The sequence below is a fragment of the Quercus lobata genome, chromosome 4 (assembly GCF_001633185.2).
Source record: "Quercus lobata isolate SW786 chromosome 4, ValleyOak3.0 Primary Assembly, whole genome shotgun sequence".
Classification (NCBI taxonomy): Eukaryota; Viridiplantae; Streptophyta; class Magnoliopsida; order Fagales; family Fagaceae; genus Quercus; species Quercus lobata.
The window spans coordinates 83,963,711-83,982,283 of record NC_044907.1 but is presented as its reverse complement, the minus strand read 5'-3'; the positions used below and the strand labels follow the sequence as shown (position 1 = coordinate 83,982,283).

The following is an 18,573-nucleotide window of genomic DNA, read 5'->3' as shown; positions in this document are numbered from 1 at the left end:
CAAAACATTCAAGGTCCACAAACAACACTTGCAGAAAGCGATTCGAAACTTTACAAAGTTTAGGCCATCAAACCTCACACTTGAAACAACCAAACCATCAGACCTCTAAATCACAAAGACCAACCTAAAGCAAAATAAACCCCTACTCAAAAACAGGGGAAATCCAGCACAAATTCAAAGAGTCTTACCTATCATTTTTTTTTTTTTTTAACAAACAATCTTTAAGTCTAGGGGTTGAGATATATGGTTGTCAATGAGTTTGGATTGCTCTAGTTAACAATGAGTAGTATAGACCATTATTGCAGTAATAGGAACACAAAACTAGAATATTACAAAAGAAAATTAGGTCTTATAGTTTTAATTGTAAAGAGAACATATAAATCCAAACATATGTAGGAAGGCGATTTCTCCCAACTGGCAATATGAATCATAAATTCATAATACTTTACTTAGATGTCCCGGTCAATATAATTCATGTACTTTAGAAAACTAAAGAACATATAAATTCTTGGCACAGATGGATATGGCATCTCTGCTATTGTCAAGATGATAATTTTAATTAACCAAATAAAGTAAAATGAAAAAAAAAAAAAAGAGTAGAATTTTATAGAGATAAATTAATTAACCAAATATAGCACCATCTTTTATAGCCAGAACTTGTACCTCCAGTCCTCCTCCCCACCCACCCCGTACACAATACCCACAATACAAAATTAGACTCCGGCCATATCAAATAGAGAGAGGGATCAATGATTAGAGGTGCAATATACTCTAATCAGTTGATCTAAAAAATAGTTGAATCCAAAAAACTAACAAACAATTTGGGGAAAGAAAACAAACATGCTAATAATTAATTCAGAGATTTCACAACTTCCAAAATAGGGGCTATACTTTTAAAGCTAAAATCAGTTCCTCCCAAAACTCAACTAAGGATCCCTCTGCTCCAAAATAAATCCTATTGACTGAAAAAGTAGAAGGGGTGAGCTAAATAGCTCAATAATGGTAAGTTACATGAGAATTTAATAAGAATGCATGTAAACCAAAACATTTCATTTTATAGATATTCAGATAGGAGAACATCTTTTAATTTCGTGCATATTATTTTATATACTTTAATTTCGTGCATATTGTATGCAATATCTCTATTCAAAAACTTTTAGTGCATAATAATCTTTTTAAAATAACCTCATGACTTACCAAATACTCATATCACTTATCCCTAACCTGAAAGCAAAGGAATCAAGAGCCTAAGGTCGAAGGAGTTCAGACTTGGAATACCAAATATCGAAGCTTATTATTATTAATTCTACCTTAGCATAAACTTATATACATCTCGAAAACCTAGCTCTCAAAATCAAGGAAATCCTAATCCTACCTCAAAGAGATTCCCCAAACACAAGATACATATATCAAAAAACATGATTCACATAACCAAAGAAAAATCAAATATTCACATTCATATTCAATCATATAATGAAGGAAACACATTCAATTCAATTGCAAGAGTTTAATAATTCATTAGGTTTTTACAGCTTGTCTTCCAAATTCAAAGTAAATGATTTTTTCCAAAATGACATTTTCTAGATAACCAAATGGCAGAGTATTAACAAGCCATTCTTTGGTTTTCTTACTTGCATTAACATTCTTAATTAAGTAACTAAAATACCCCTGGGCAGCCATAAGGCAGCATAGAACTCAGTCATTGCAATTACAATTTCATGTAGTCATTTAGGGTTAAACTTAAAACTTAAAACAAGGACTTAGCTTCAATCAGCACATGAAAATTAATATTCACAATCTTCAAAGCTGAATCTTATAAGTTCAAGGAATTATGTATAAAAATAAGTAAATCCTCATTAATGAGGATTTACTAAAACAATAAAAAGCTGAATCTTATAAGTTCAAGGAATTATGTATAAAAAAAGTTATTAACACCAAAACAAACGCAAAAAAATCCCATTATTTCCAAAAAAGACAATGATATTTTCAACGGGTATATTAGGGTTCAATCCTCTCTTTTTAGTGGTTAGATCCGCTTTAAATGTTTTCTCAAAAAAAAAAAAAAAAAAGAGATCCCAAAAATAGAGAAAAATAAATAGAAAAAGAGAAAGCCCAAGCCCAAAATCCTTACTTTTCTGAAACCATTCACTGTTTGAGCCCGAGGTTTCTCTAGGAGACTAGAACACAGGTTAGAGACACGACCACCTTATCACTCAAGAAAAACCGAATATTACTTCTTTCAAAGGTAGATACTTGTTTATTCCTCACGTCCAAAACCCCTTATTTATACTCTTCTCGAACTTTCTCACCCTTCATTGTCTTCATTTGATCTAAAAGCACTCTCTCTCGAAACACTCAAATCTCATTCTCTCTCTTTTAAATCTGTAAGTCAGTCTGTCTCACATATACCCACCAAACCAGTCTCTCTTTTTCTTATCATCAAGTTTTGATTTTTATGATCTGGGTGTTTGATTTTTTTTTTTTTTTGATTTTTTTTTTTTGAAGGCAGTAATGGCTACCAAGAGGAGTGTGAGTACTTTGAAACAGGCAGATTTGAAGGGTAAGAGGGTGTTTGTGAGGGTTGATCTCAACGTGCCTTTGGATGACAACTTTAACATCACTGATGACACTAGAATCCGCGCTGCTGTACCCACCATCAAGTACTTGCAGAGCCATGGTGCCAGAGTCATCCTCTCCACTCACCTTGTATGACATGCTTCACTTGTTTTCACTCACTTACCATCTGGGTTTCTCTCTATTATACATTTTCTTTTTTTGGTGATATGAATTCTGGGTTTGTATTAGTTTTTTTAGTTTCATGTGGGATATGTGTTTTTTGTACTTCTCATTAGTGTAACATATTCAAAAAAGGATTTCTTTTGAACTTTTTCTTGTTTTAGTCCAGGGATCTTTATATTGTTGTTGTTTTTTGTGACTTTTCATCCAGATCTATATGGGATTGGATTGGATGATGATTCATATTGACTTTTCTGTTTAATCTGTATTGATTGATCTGGAAATTTGTTTTTCGAAAGAGAAGGAACTCCTTATATCACTCATTTTGTTTTGGGAAGGTTTTCATGGGTTTATGTTTTATTGTTCATTTTCTATTCAATAGCGTACTGCAAATCAGGTTTTACATGTTTTGGAATCTTTAGATCAATCATATTTCATGGGTTTATGTTTTTATTGTTCATTTTCTATTCACATGTATATCACCGGTATATCAGGTTTTATGTTATTTGGTTTCTATTTTGTGTTAAAGCTATTTATGCTAGCCCATCGTTTTTAGATCTGAGAACTGTAGCTATTGATTAATCTGTTAGATTGTTTCTAACAATTGGTTTGATTAGTCTTGAGGAATATATATTTGGACCTTGAAGCTTTTATTGTTGATGATTGTTATAGTTGTTGTTGTATGGTACCTTCCTTTTTTTTTTTGTTGATAAAGGAGGTTATTTGTGCGGTTTTTATGTTTGGCCTGGGGCTCTTTATGGTTATATCATTCACCTGGAGAAACTGTAATAATAATCCGTGGTAGTCAGTGATTGTTTTGCTGATCTCTTTTTATATAGTTCTCCATCTTCCTGCTATAACCACCCGTTCTCCTGTGTTTGTGTTTTTAAAGATGGGAAATTTGTACCTTTTAGTTTATAACTACCAAGCAATGTCGAATGAATGCCCTTGGATTTTGGATTGAAATTGGGATGGGAAATATTGTGGGATTATGAAAGAGGATTAGAATAATCTTTGCAACTGGTAACTCATGAAAACGTTTGGACTTGGATTGTGGTTTTCAGGGACGCCCAAAGGGTGTTACACCTAAATACAGTTTGAAGCCAATTGTTCCAAGGCTGTCTGAACTTCTTGGAGTTGAGGTTTGTTACTCAACCTAAAATCTAAATGCTAATACTTTTGTAGAGAGATATACTTGTTTAAGGCTTCCTTTGCTTATTGTTTCTTTTTTTATTTTTTTGCCCCTTCTTCTTATTAGGTTAAGATGGCAAATGACTGCATTGGTGAGGAAGTTGAGAAGTTGGTGGCTGAAATTCCAGAGGGAGGTGTTTTGCTCCTTGAGAATGTGAGATTCCATAAGGAGGAAGAGAAGAACGACCCTGAATTCTCAAAGAAGCTAGCCTCTCTTGCAGATCTCTATGTGAATGATGCATTTGGAAGTGCTCACAGGGCCCATGCTTCCACAGAGGGAGTGGCTAAGTTCTTGAAACCAGCTGTTGCTGGATTCCTCATGCAGAAGGTATGTTGGTCATAACTACTTAGATGAAACTTGAGTTTATCTATGCATTCCTTGAACTACGTGTTCTCAGTTTGATAATTAGTTGACTATGAGCTTGGCTTGACCAGACTTTGACTGTTGAAATAACTCATGTCTAAGTATGGGCCTGCCTAATTTGAACCAAGCTTCCCCAACATAGCTGATCTCTTGATCTGTTTCCTTAAAATGCACAAGTATTTAGATAGTCATTACTCAAACTAGCTTGTTCCATTGCTAATTGGATTATGTGTAGCCACTGATGAGTAGAAGAAAATTCTTTTATGTGAATTGTATTTGTATTGATTGATTGATTGCTTATTTTATACAATTTCTTGTTGCATTGTTGATTTGCATGTATGTATTTTTTGTGGTTTCAGGAACTTGACTATCTTGTCGGAGCTGTATCTAATCCCAAGAGGCCATTCGCTGCTATTGTTGGCGGTTCAAAGGTGTCCAGCAAGATTGGAGTGATAGAATCCTTGTTGGGAAAGGTTAACCTTCTTTTGCTGGGTGGAGGGATGATCTTTACCTTCTACAAGGCTCAAGGGTATTCAGTTGGCTCCTCCCTTGTGGAGGAAGACAAGCTTGATCTTGCAACAACACTAATTGAGAAGGCTAAGGCAAAAGGGGTGTCTCTACTGCTTCCAACTGATGTTGTTATTGCTGACAAATTTGCTGCTGATGCTAATAGCAAGGTTTGTTACATAGCTCATTTTACACTTGATTCAGTTGCAATGTGGAGTGAAGCTGGAGAAACTTGATGTAGACTCCAATATGTGTGTTTCTGTGTGTGTGTATATATATATGTGTGTGTGTGTGTGTGTGTGTGTATTGCAAGTCTAAAGAATTCTCATGAGAGATCCTAAAGTTTTAAGTTATGTATTTGCAGGTTGTTCCAGCATCTGCTATCCCTGATGGTTGGATGGGATTGGATATTGGACCTGATTCTATCAAGACATTCAACGAAGCTCTGGATACCACCCAAACTGTCATCTGGAATGGACCTATGGGCGTGTTTGAGTTCGAAAAATTCGCAGCAGGAACAGAGGTATAAATAGCATTACATTTGTTTTAAGGTTTTAACCATTTCGCAATATCATGCATTAGTTCAATTACGTTTTTAGAAATTTGCCAATCAAAGAACTCAGTCAACTAAATTCTACTATTAATTTGGATGGCCATGATCATTGGTGGCCCAAAATTTGCAGTACATTGACTGTGGGTATCAATCTTTTGAACCATTTTTCATCAAATTAATTTTTGTAAGGAGTTGTTTCAATTATCTTATTCAAAGCAAGCCACATGATCTTTCCTTGTGATGAAGTTCTTAGGTCACTCAAAATTTTAAAAGCCTTGAAATTAACATGCTTTTCATTTGGTTGCTTCAAAGTTTTTATGATAAAAAAATATGTTTTGTTCAAAGGTGTTGCTAATTACCAAATAATCTCTTATTGGTTTGATTTCAAAACAATAGTGCCTCTACAGGACCTAGGTAGAAACTGTTGGAGTTAGTTGATCACTTCGAATATGGAAAGTGGGAATACTCGCCAGATCAAACCTTAAGATAGATTTCATGCTTTTGGGCTTCAGAACTGAGGAATATCTTTTTTCTTTTTGCAGGCGATTGCAAAGAAGCTGGCAGACCTAAGTGCCAAGGGGGTGACAACGATCATTGGAGGAGGTGACTCTGTTGCAGCTGTTGAGAAGGTTGGTCTAGCTGACAAGATGAGCCATATATCAACTGGAGGTGGTGCCAGCTTAGAGCTTCTTGAGGGAAAACCACTCCCTGGTGTCCTTGCTCTTGACGATGCCTGAGCTAAGTTGTGCTCATTTCCCTTGTATTTTTACTTATGTTATATGGTTGTCTATCTATCCAGAGTGGATTAAGTAAAAATAGATCTCATTTTGTAGAGGCTATAGGCTAGATTGAAATAAGCGGCATCTTATTGGTGTTGTTACTGATGCACTGGTTTGGATTGAACCCCCTTTTTGGAACAATGTTAATGATGAGTGCGTGGGTTTTTCTCCCCCTTAATCAGTTATATCCTATTGGTTTTAGTGATCATGTTTTTAAGCATAATTTTTTTTTTACCTAAAATAATATAATCTGTGGTTAGCAAATATTAATTTTGAGTAAAGAAGTGGGAATGCTTCCATTATTAGAACATTTAACTGAGATGATATTCAGTGGCTTGAATAGCTATCACTTATTCTAATGTCAGTATGTAATTCAAGAAATGGGAATGGTTCCATTATTGACATTAGAATAGGTAGGCTATTCAAATGCACATAATTTTAGTTGCCTGCATTACATTAGTAGAGATGGACATTGACACAAAATATGGGTTGGAGGCTCCGAAAAAAGAAATGGTCATTGGTGTGAAAATTTATAAGGTATTTCTAGAGTACAGCTAATTTGGTACTTATTGCCCCCTGAAAACTTTGAGTCTTCATCCTCCACCCAAATTGATAGACTCAATTCAGGGTATGCAAAGCTTGTTGATGGTATTTTATAGGCACAGTGAACAATTAAATAGGTTGGACCTAAGATTTATGCTTCTAAAATTGGGAGATATGTAAGATCTTTATATATATATTTTTTGAGAAACATGTAAGATCTAAATACAAAGCCATTTGAGTTCCTAAAGTTCAACTAGAAGTGTGTATACAAGTGTCAAATAGTATCTCAACGTCCTAGTGAACAAAGGTTATAGATGCAATGGAAGCTCTGATAACAGCTACTGCTGCTAGTTTGTTTTAACTGTGTCTGCTATATTGAATAATAATCTCATTCATCCAAGAAAACAGAAGGAAAATGGCGAAAATCTCTAGTTTGTAAGAGATTTTAATACATTTAGAATGGAAGATTTGAAGCTTAGATTTGCTATTATTTGTTACTTATATTACTATTGTGTGGTAGAGCTGATATCAACCCAAATTACATTGTACATGTGTAAAAACTCAATATAGAACAGCCTGGGATCAGCTTTTTTGTTGAGGTTAGGATTGACATTAGAAGCCGGACCACCAGTGCTGATGTACTCGAAATTAATGTTGCTGATCTCTACAATTGTTACATGGGAATCCTGTGCTGCACGCAAGATTGACTGCAAACTAGGAGAGGAGGTGCTCCAAATGTTCTTGAAACTGACATTGCCGATCCGAAAAATTCCTAATGTGTGAAGGTGCCTTCAGAGAAACATATTAGGCCACTGTGTGGATGGTGTATTTCAGGTAGAAAGTCATGCCTAGCTAATTAACAGCTTCCTAATTCTTTGAAATTATATTATTCAATAATATGATTGCACTAGGGGTTATATCCTCCTATATATAGAAATGAGATCCTAGGGTTGTTGAGAGACCCTTACGGAATCCTAGGAAAACTCTAATTTATGTTAAGCCCAAAATTAAGCAAAAAATTATGAGAAATAGCCAAACAAGACTAAATTTATACTAGTAAATGTCCCAGAACAAATAAGATCTTATTCTGACTTCTAATTTGGAAATTATAAAGAACATCAAAATTATAAAAATAGGAAATTTGATCATTTGGTGGCCTAAAACAAAGGAATTTGCCTGAAAAGAAACATAACTCAGGCCATAGACCATGAGTTATAATCTCAAGGCGATTCCTTTATGATACAAAAATTCCCACAATTTTGAATTTTGTCACTATTTATGATACAAAAATTCTCACAATTTTGTAACTATGCCTAATGTTTTTCTACTACTTGAATTTCTCATATAGTGGATTGATAACCACTGACCCATGTACGTAAGCACACTGATGAGCCACGCAAATTCTCTATGTTGTTTTTCGCTTCTTTAATGTTGCTTGAGCTGATTATTCACAACCCATAGTATACACAATAATGAATCACACTAATGTCTAAATTTCCACCCATCATATTAACACTGTTGATGAATGGGAAGTGTGTAAACTGCTAAACATGAGACCAGCAATGTATTAGAACAAGAAGATCAGGAGTATTGGTGTGTGACCGAATTTCTCAGCATCTAATTATGGGCTTTTAGTGATGAAGAAAATTGGGTTGGACATAATTCAGATCATTATTTCATGTGCTTAACAAGGTTCTTTGAGCTGTCTGTGCATCATATACCCGTTTTCCATGTTAAATCATTATACATCAAGCCACACAAAAGGGTTAGTCAAAACTTGACTATTTCCAAGAAAGGAATGGAAATGCTCCACTAATGAAAAAAAAGGTTAAAGTTTAGAGAGAATTTGTTAACGAGCAATGCCAGAGAGAGAAATTTTGTACGAATTGTATCACAATTTATTAAACTAGCATGCTCTAGTCTTGAGTCCATCTGTACCTTTTCACTAGGCCTAAAGTGCCACTGCCAATAGTAACATGGTTGGTCATTTGCATTGATATCGTTGAGTTCCAAGTATACCAAATAGTTCCAAATTTTTTTATAATCTGATAAAGCTGAGCTATCTTGAAAAACTTTAGAAGGTTTGGCTGGGAAATCTCGGATATGTTGGGCTACTGAGGAGAAAGGCTACAAAAATTATTTTTTTATTAGCTATTTATTTTTAAGACTGACGAAACAGACTTGCAGCAGTGGTGGTAAAGCACACAAGCTGCTTGAAACAACATAGCCTTCCTCCCAGAAGATTATTCTTAACCGCAAGTAATCATAATTTTCCACTAAGAAAAGAAGACAATCTAGTATTTCTGTAACACTCTTCTAGCGATTGTGCAGGCAAAACATTGACTGAAAATTATTTTTAACTGTAAGAGAGAGAGAGAGAGAGAGAGAGAGAGGATAAACCATTCCCTAAGTAATTGGTTATTTTAATTATAATGAATCAATTCAAATTTTTATTTTTTATTTTATTTTTTTTCACTCAAAAGTAAGACCAAAAGCAATCAAATTTATTTATAAAAAAAAAAGGAAAGAACAAAGAATCAAGAAATTTTTTATTCTTTAACAGAGTAGGTATGCAAGTGGCCATCTCTCACTTCTTAGCATCTTCTAGGAAAAACTACTGAAAATGAGAGCCGAGAGAAAAGAACATTTATAAAAAGCCTCTTTTTGACATCAATTATACAATGTATTTTTACTAATTCAAACTAACAAAACACTATAAATAGATTACATTTGATCATGATTTGCTATGGACTCTACAAAAGCAAATTACACTGGCAGCCTAGCTGTAGGCTAAAGAATATACCAACTCCTGCCAACCAGACTAATGAATAAGCATGAAGAGTTTGAATCTCAATGACAAGAATTATGAAATTAGACATTCTAGTTATGCTCGGGGTGAATTAATCATATACATCTGCAATTAAAAATTCAGATATATGACCACCTTTTTGACTTAGTTTTCACATGTTCTAGCTAATACCACCACCTTTCATAACAAGATCAACAGTTCTTAGATTTAAAAAAACACAAAAACCTTTAGTTCAAGCACCTTAAGAGTGACTGCTTCAAATTATGTGAGACATCATCAGAAACAACGTTGAAGGTAGCCAAATTCACCCTTAAAGATCACAAAATTGTTTTAGAAGACATTAGGGAAGAAGGTCAAGACATCACCTCAATAATTACTAGGGGCGACTTTTGTAAGATAAGTTAGAGTGATACATCTGGAATCGCCCTTAATTTTCAACAACATAAACTAGTGTGATGCTTGTTATCTGCAATTGTGTACCACTTTGACAGACAAGAGGTTCAAGCCGTTGGTGCAAACTTTCATTTTCATTGTTCTTCAATGCAACAGTTTACATCAATAATGAACATGTGGAGAAGCTCCGTATTCTGGACCTTTCTGGTTGTCTCACAAGTCAGCATTGCTTATACTAATGTCCTGCTATTTCTGTTTTTCTATTTTATTTTTTATTTCTGAAGGCCTTCATCATTTACTTTCTGTTTCTCCTTTGTCCGCACTGCCACTACAATTTTAATTAAGACGTTAATATAGAACAATGGAAAAAAAAATACATGTAGTCAGCTCTAATTAGTTTGTTAAAGATTCATAATTGACCTCAAAATTTTGAGGGTAGTTTGGTTGTTGCTGTTGTTGCATGTTAATGTGGTCTATCAAATTGTAACGAGTGTTGGCAAGAGATGCGAATATGGCATCGAATAATCCAAAAAGTCATCTTATAAAAATTTTCCTTAGTCATCACTAATATACTTTATGTCTATACCAGATTCTATATAAATTATAGTATTAATATTATCCCTACTACCTTAGGAATTGGATAAGTTTTTTAAAAATTAAAGCCAAAAATTTTGGTAGGAGAAAAAAATTAGTTTAGGTTTATTTTTTATTTTATTTTTTTGGGGGTGTGTGTGTAAAGAAAAGGTAATGAAGTTTGGATAAGTTTTTAAAAAATTAAATCCAAAAATTTTGGATGAGTTTTAAAAATAAAACCTGAACTTGGGATTTGAATTTTTTTTTTTTAAAAAAATTATGCTTGACTACTAACGTGTGTGAGAAATGTGGAGGTGGGAGAAATGTGGTTAGAAAAAACTATTTTTGAAAATTTAGCTAAAATATAGGAGCTTTTAAAGAGTAGTATAGAAAAGGAAGAGAGAGAGAGAGAGAGAGAGAGAGAACTTGAGGTGAGCTTGCTTGGAAAACTAACAGAAAAATGGTCATATTTTGTAGGGAGTTAGATATGTATTTTTACTAGAGATGTCCTAAAAATTAGGTTTTCTATTATATTTCTTTTAGTTTTTTTTCCCTGTACAGATGAAGGTGTTTACATATTATGAGGATTGCATTTTTCATGGGGTAGTGGTTATGATTATTAATTTTTAAAATAAACATGAAAAATGGGAAATTATTTTGTGAGAATTAAATAAATAAATAAAAAGCAATCGGTAATTTTTTCTAAATCAGAAAATTTTTTTCTGGAGTACCTTTTTTTGGATAAAATGTACGACTTAAAAAAATGTTACCTACCTTTTTCTCAGTTTTAAAGGTTGTTGATATATTTGAAATTTAAACTCTTTTTAAAATGTTACATACCTTTTTCTAAGTTTTATGTGATGAGTATTATGTGTAGTGAAATAATTTTTTGTCACACCCTAGGTTTTTTTTTGTGATTAGAAAATATAGTAATTCCAAACTAGTTTCTGAGCATGCACTCATGCGCGTGCCCAAAGGCTTTTTTATTTTTGGGTAAATTTTAATAATTTACATCAATTATAATTTGAGATTACTACATTTCCAAAAAAAAAAAAATTTGGTATGATGAAAATCTGATGTGTATTATGAGTTTGTTGTTAATGTGCAACTGACAAAAAACCTATTTCAATTAGGAATAAGATGTGGGGAAGTTCTAGGTTCTCCCTGTTTTTTCTAACTTCTAACTTCTCCTCTCAAAAGAAAAGTTGGGCTTTAGTCCCACATCGATTAGCTAGAAACTAACACTAAGGTTTAAAGCTTTCGCTAGTCTAACAAGACTTAGGCCGTTTTGTTAGGATACCGTTAGTGATATTAAACCCGTTAGTACGCTAGGTTCTCCCTGTTTTTTCTAACTTCTAACTTCTCCTCTAAAAAAAAAAAAAAAAGATGTGGGGAAGTTTTATTATACACGTTTCTTTTTTATAAAAAATTCTATTCAGAAAATGTCGGGAAAGTAATTACGTGTGAAGTTTTTTAAGCTATTGAGTGTCAAAAAATAGAAGAGCCAATCAGAAAATATTGGAGAGAATCTTGGTCCACAAATTAAAGGAAAATTACGACTAGTGCACAATCAGAAAATAACACCATATATATATACAAAAGAAAAGAGATGCTCACTCCCCACTACCATTCGCTCACTCCACTCGCTCCATGGCCAACACCACAGACACAGGGCTCATTAGCCCATCCAACACCCGCGTGGGCTGGATCGGAACCGGCGTCATGGGCCGATCCATGTGCTCCCACCTCATCAAAGCCGGCTACACCCTCACCGTCTTCAACCGCACCCTCTCCAAAGCCCAGCCCCTCCTCGACATGGGGGCCCACTTAGCCCAATCCCCTCACCACCTCGCTTCCCAATCCGACGTCGTCTTCTCCATCGTCGGCTTCCCCTCCGACGTCCGCTCCGTCTTACTCGACCCTACCTCCGGTGCCCTCTCCGGCCTCCGCCACGGCGGCATACTCGTCGACATGACCACCTCCGAACCCTCCCTCGCCGCCGAGATTTCCGCCGCCGCTTCCTCCAAAGACTGCTTCTCCATCGACGCACCGGTATCCGGCGGCGATCTCGGGGCTAAGAACGGAAGGTTGGCGATATTCGCCGGAGGGGACGAGTCGGTGGTGAAACGTTTGAGTCCACTTTTTGCCCTCCTCGGTAAAGTTAATTACATGGGTGCCACTGGAAAAGGTCAGTTCGCGAAACTAGCGAATCAGATAGCGATTGCTTCCACTATGGTAGGATTGGTGGAAGGTATGGTGTATGCTCACAAGGCCGGTCTTGATGTGGGTTTGTTTCTTGAAGCGATATCGAGTGGTGCGGCTGGGTCGAAGTTGCTGGATTCGCATGGGAATAGGATTTTGAAGAGGGATTTTGAGCCTGGGTTTTATGTAAATCACTTTGTGAAGGATCTGGGGATTTGTTTGAAGGAGTGTCAGAATATGGGTCTGGCTTTGCCTGGGTTGGCTTTGGCTCACCAGCTTTATCTCTCGCTTAAGGCTCATGGGGAAGGGAATTTGGGTACACAAGCGCTTATTTTGGCTCTGGAGCGCCTCAATAATGTTTCTCTTCAATCTACAACGGCTACTTCGTCTTAGAGCGAGCGGTAAATGTTATTGGGTGTATGCTTCAACATTTGCTACTAATGAATATAAATAGGATTTTACATTTTTGCCAGCAATACTTCAATTTCAATACAAATTGTGTCTAGTTAAACTGTTTTAGCATGCTAAGTATGAGTTTCAACAATTGTGTTTTGAATGATGATTTGCTACGTACATTGTTTGTGAGGAAATTTATCTCTTTTAATAACTGAGAAACTTTGCTATGCCTTCATGATGACAAGCTGTTGCTGTAGTCATTTACAGCAATTGTGACTTTCTGAGATCCCAAAGTTCTTGGGATTGAATCGAAACTAAGATTAGAGAGTGTGAAAGACCATAGGAATGGATGTTGGTATAAGTGACGAGAAAAATCTGGGGATCTGTGTTTGTGTTGGTTTATGGAAATTGTTGAGAAATTTTTTATGAAACTAGGGTTAGTGGTTCTTTAAATGGCTTGCTAGTTTGTTTAAGGTTAGGTTTGGATTGAACTCATTTTTTCTAAAATTGAAAACTGAAAACTAAAAACTTTGTAGCGAAATAATTTTTAAATGTGTGAATAGTACCGTAAAACCCATTTGTAATATTTTTAAATATGTGAACAATGCATACACAGTGTGTGAACAGTGCATGCACTGTTTATGAATAGTAAATTTTGTTTCTGAAAGTCAACATAAGCGGCTTGAAAAAAAAAAAGAAAAAAGAAAAAAGAAAAAGAGAGAAGCAAAACGCCAGACGCAGACGTAGATGCGCAATCCAAACCCCACCTAAATAGACTGGAACTCTGAAGGATTCCAATAATATTTAAACTCCTAATCCAAATAAGTTTTAATACTTGTTTGGATACAGCTTTTAATCCCTAGCATTTGTGTTTTGCGTTCCTTTTTTTTTTTTTTTTTTTGTTTCAGAAGAAAGAGGTGTTGTTCAGCAAGGCAACAGCTGTTTTCTTTTCTAATAGGACCGTGCACTGTTCACGGGAGTCACATCAATTTTACTTTAGAAGCCGGGTGTTATAGATAAGCTTGAAAATTTCTAAGCACATGAGTCTACGATTCTGATAGTTTTACTCCACTAAGCAATGATTGAGCTAGTAAATACTACTTCTCATAACTTTTTTTTTTTTTGAGAGTTTCAACTTATAGCATCCACTTCTGATGATAACTCTTTATTATCAGACCAAGACATCAATCGGTTTTTGGTGTAGGCGGGGATTGAATCCTAGATTTTTTATTCAACCATCGGAGACTTTAAATTATTTTGCTATAATGTTTTCAGTTTTCAGCAAAATAAGCGATATTCAAATGGACCTTTAATCTCTTATCCTTTTTCCTAACTAATAAGAATGAAGGCTAAAGGTTAAAATCAATAACCTACATAATTACTCTACACGTCACATCTTCTTCTATTTCTTTGTAGTGATCATAATATAAAATAATATCGCTTTCAAAATAATTAAATAATTCATCAATTTTACTTTAGAAGCCGGGTGTTATAGATAAGCTTGAAAATTTCTAAGCACATGAGTCTACGATTCTGATAGTTTTACTCCACTAAGCAATGATTGAGCTAGTAAATACTACTTCTCATAACTTTTTTTTTTTTTGAGAGTTTCAACTTATAGCATCCACTTCTGATGATAACTCTTTATTATCAGACCAAGACATCAATCGGTTTTTGGTGTAGGCGGGGATTGAATCCTAGATTTTTTATTCAACCATCGGAGACTTTATTAGTTGAGTTAACTAGAACCCACATTACTTCTCATTATTGAAAAGGCACATTTAATGAAATGTCTCCAGAATGGTTTTCTTAGTTTTGATTCTTTAGATAATTTTTCAGAGAGATGTGAACTTAAGGCTTTGCTAATGCTAGTTTAAAGCTTGGTAAAATCCATGATATCATATGAGCTCTTTCACAAAACAAAAGAAAAAAAAAAGGGTCTAGATATGAGCTTGAGTCAGTTCTTGACTCTATAAATAATGATTTTAAAAACTGGTACGGTCAAAGAATCGGAATAGAGAGTGATTATCGACTTTATGATCGGACCTCGATTGGACCGATGATTAAATCGATAATGTCATAAATAAATACTTTATAAATAAATAGTTATGAAATTATAAAAATAAAGAAATAAATAATTTTATAACCGGTCATTTTAACTAAAAAATTAAATAATAGTAAAACATTAAACATTAACTTGCCAATTTTGTACGCCACTTAACAAAATTCAACCAAAACAAAAGCAAAAAAAAAAAAATATATATATATATATATATATTTATATATATATATATATATATATGTAGATAGATAGATAGGTAGCCATAAGTCCACAACCCACTATAAAAATATTTTAGTTATTTTTAAAATATAGAAAGTAAGGAGCTGTTTGGATTTGTTGTTTCCATAACTCATAACTCAAAATGGTGGGACCCATAGCTGAGAAGTCTATTTGATTTTTGTTTTCATCACTCAATTATCTGATTTTTAAGTGATGAGTTATGACCATAACTCTGTTTTCAATGACATTTTCGTAATTAAACATACACGGAGGGACCCATTAGTCAGGTCAGCCACAACTTTTGACCCCCTCCCTTTTTTTTCCCTCACTGTGTCTAGTGATCAGGAGGTCTTCTTCTTCTTCTTCTTCTTTTTTTTTTTTTTTTAAATTTTTTTTAAATTTTTTTTAATTTTTCCTTTCACATGGTCTTCTTCTTCTTCCATTTTTCTTTCCCTTTCACGTTGTTGGTATGGTCTTCTTCATCTTCCTTTTTTCTTTTTTTCTTTTTCACATTGGGTTTCGGTTTTTTTTTTTTTTTTTTTTTTTTTTTTTTTTTTTTTTTTTTTTTTTTTTTTTTTTTTTTTTTTTTTTTTTTTTTTTTTTTTTTTTTTTTTTCTCTAACATACAAACACAAACCCACAAACATGTGCATCCACACAAAAAAAAAAACCAGCCGATTTTAAAAAAAACCCACCCCATCGCGCCGTCGTACATGTCGGAGAGATGGGTGTTGTTAACCGGTGACGGTCCTGACGAGGCGAGGGAGCTTCTGAAATTTTTATGGGTTTGGGTTTGTGTTTTGGGAGAGATGGGTGTTGTTGCTGCTGTTATTGTTGTTGTTGTTACTGTTTTTGTTTTGTGGTTGAAGTTAATTTTGTTAATAGAAGGTTCTGACCACTTTACAGGAATGGGTCCCACAAAAAAGCAGAAAAATTGAGTGATGAGAAGGTGAGTGAAGTGTGCCAAATGGGTGGGTATAGAAAATTTGGGTATTTTAAGTGATGAATGATGAGTGATGAGTGACGAAAATTGAGTAAGGAGTGATGAGTGATGAAAAAAAAAAAATCCAAACAGGGCCTAAGTGCTCTAATGAATTAGCAATATCATTGCCTACTTGATATTTTTTTCACACCACATATCCTACCCTTAGATACATTCACACGTATGATATGATATCCCACCTCCCACAAATTTTGAAATCTTTACAAAATGTTTACATTCACACGTTTGGTTTTCACTTTTCAACAATAGTTTTGCACTTCATAGTATTCCGCTTTTCCTATCTCACTTTTTGCTAAAATTTTCATCTCTCTCTTCAATGTTCTCTCCCTCGCTCGTGAATATGTGCATGTGCAGGCAAGAGCAGGAAAAAAATGCCTCAACTGAAGCAAACTGAAGCAGACAAGAGCAGCAAACAAAAGGCCTCAACTGAAGCACATATCATATCATTGTAAAATTGTAAATCTACTTCATCTTTGGGCTTCTTCCTTAATAGTTATGCCTGCTGCAAGACGGTACAATTGCAGCTGTGGCTGTTGGAGCACTATTTGAATTAACTACTGAGCTTCTTTGTTGCTTTGTCTGTTCTAAGATCAATCCCTCCGTCAATCTTCAATCAAACCTTGATGTTATGGTAAGGGAGATGAACAGTCTTATGGATCATAGCAAGGAAGTCATAGATGAGAAGGAAGTAGTTGAGAAAGAAGGAAATGAAATAAGAAGTCAAGTCCTAAAGTGGCTTGATGATGTCGAAAAGCTTCAGCTTAGAGTCGATCAGATTCGGGAAGAGGTGGTCGACAACAAAAAGCCTTCTCGGTGTTCCTTAAATTGCAGTAAGCGGAATAGAGCAGTAAGCAGGGAAGTGCAAGAAATACTAGAAGAGATCAAAAGTCTTCTAGAAACTGGAACTTTCCACTCAGGTGGTGTGGCTGATAAAACTTCAATTATTACGGATAAGTCTATATCCATGGATAAGGATGACAAAAAAGCAGTACAAATTGAATCGTCAGGAGTCCATTGATGAGAAGGAGCTGGGTAAAGCTCAATCCCAATTCCGACAGTGATGAATATAAGTGCAATTATAAATTTGTATTTGTTTATATTTTTTTATTTCATCATGAGATTAAAGATTTAACACCAATATATAAATAAGTATTCAATCCAACTGAAAGTGATTTTGGCGCTTGTGTCATATATATAGAGACTATCTTTTTTTTTTTTTCTTTCTCGTTTCTCAAATCCATGGCTGTTGCTTCTTTGTCTACCACTTCAAAGTATCCTTATCCATCAGCTCTTAATATTGGTAAATTTTGCATCCCTTAAGTTGACGCAATCCATTTTCCTATTATGGAAAACACAAATCATAAGTGATGTAGGAGACACAAAGAGATTGTAAGTTAATTGTATTTTTATGTTTTAGATCCTAGTAGTTTATTAGGCTATTAATATTTGGAACCAATATTATTTTTGTAATAACTTAATAAGGCAATTAGGTTTTACTATGCCAATTAGAACTAGAATTTAATTTTCCTATATAAGCAAACTATTGTACTCTTTTTGGACAAGATTTTGAAGAATGAAAAAAAGTTGCTTATGGATTAAAATTTTGACACAGAGGAGAGAGACGAGAGAAGTTAAGAGAGAGAGAGGGAGATGAAATACTCAGAGAAGCTGAGAATGAAATTTTGACACAGAGGAGAGAGAAAGAAAAGGATCAAATTATATTATTTCGGTTTGGCATAGCGCTATAGCGCCATCTTACTGTAGCACTATGCCAAAAAAATTTGACATTTCTCAGTTTTAGCCTTCTAGTTGCTAGCATGTTTTTAAGTCTAAATGCCAAATGTATCTTACATTTGGCATTTGAAAGGCCCACTGCTGATGCTCTTACACTTAACATTGTAAATGATGAGACATAGAGGAAAGTAAAACAGGAAAAGAAAGAAAAAGAAGAAGGCAGAGTGGGGTTGTTGAGAGAATGAGAGCTGAGTCGCCATGCTAGAGATAGAAGCAGTCACACGAGAGAGAGAGAGAGAGAGAGAGAGAGAGAGAGAGAGAGAGAGAGAGAGAGAGAGAGAGAGAGAGAGAGTTACTTGTGTAGAAAAATGTCTACAACTGTGTGGTGATGCGGTGCCTCTAGCCTTCAATCTTACTACTGCTATGGGGCAAGTAAGCCCTAAAAGTGTTAAAAATAACTGTGCATATCAAAATTCTGAATGCCTAATTATTTATTTATCATTAATTAGA

At 34.6% G+C, this 18,573-nt stretch overlaps 2 protein-coding genes across 3 annotated transcripts; both read left to right on the top strand.

The window, feature by feature from the left end:
- Positions 1-2,222: 2,222 nt before the first annotated feature.
- Positions 2,223-6,338, top strand: LOC115986529 (phosphoglycerate kinase, cytosolic). Of its 2 annotated transcripts, none has more exons than XM_031109647.1 (7): positions 2,223-2,384; positions 2,510-2,706; positions 3,801-3,878; positions 3,995-4,255; positions 4,651-4,968; positions 5,163-5,321; positions 5,894-6,338. In XM_031109647.1, exons 2-7 carry the CDS (start codon positions 2,512-2,514, stop codon positions 6,086-6,088), a joined length of 1,206 nt encoding a protein of 401 aa, XP_030965507.1. In that variant the 5' UTR covers positions 2,223-2,384; positions 2,510-2,511; the 3' UTR covers positions 6,089-6,338. The 2 variants fall into 2 exon arrangements, with proteins under 2 accessions (XP_030965507.1, XP_030965506.1); XM_031109646.1 differs by having other exon boundaries at positions 2,506-2,706.
- A 5,703-nt stretch (positions 6,339-12,041) lies between these two features.
- Positions 12,042-13,187, top strand: LOC115986865 (probable 3-hydroxyisobutyrate dehydrogenase-like 1, mitochondrial; the record flags this gene model as incomplete). Its single annotated transcript, XM_031110223.1, has 1 exon — positions 12,042-13,187. A coding segment is annotated over one exon (1,002 nt), but the record flags the coding sequence as incomplete, so codon positions are not given.
- Positions 13,188-18,573: the final 5,386 nt, after the last annotated feature.

Bases quoted from the DNA above. Each gene is read 5' to 3' on its own strand.
- LOC115986529 (XM_031109647.1), top strand. From the start codon at position 2,512: ATGGCTACCAAGAGGAGTGTGAGTACTTTGAAACAGGCAGATTTGAAG. The intron at 3,879-3,994 runs GTTTGTTACTCA...TCTTCTTATTAG, and splicing joins CTGAACTTCTTGGAGTTGAG to GTTAAGATGGCAAATGACTG. The intron at 5,322-5,893 runs GTATAAATAGCA...TTCTTTTTGCAG, and splicing joins AATTCGCAGCAGGAACAGAG to GCGATTGCAAAGAAGCTGGC.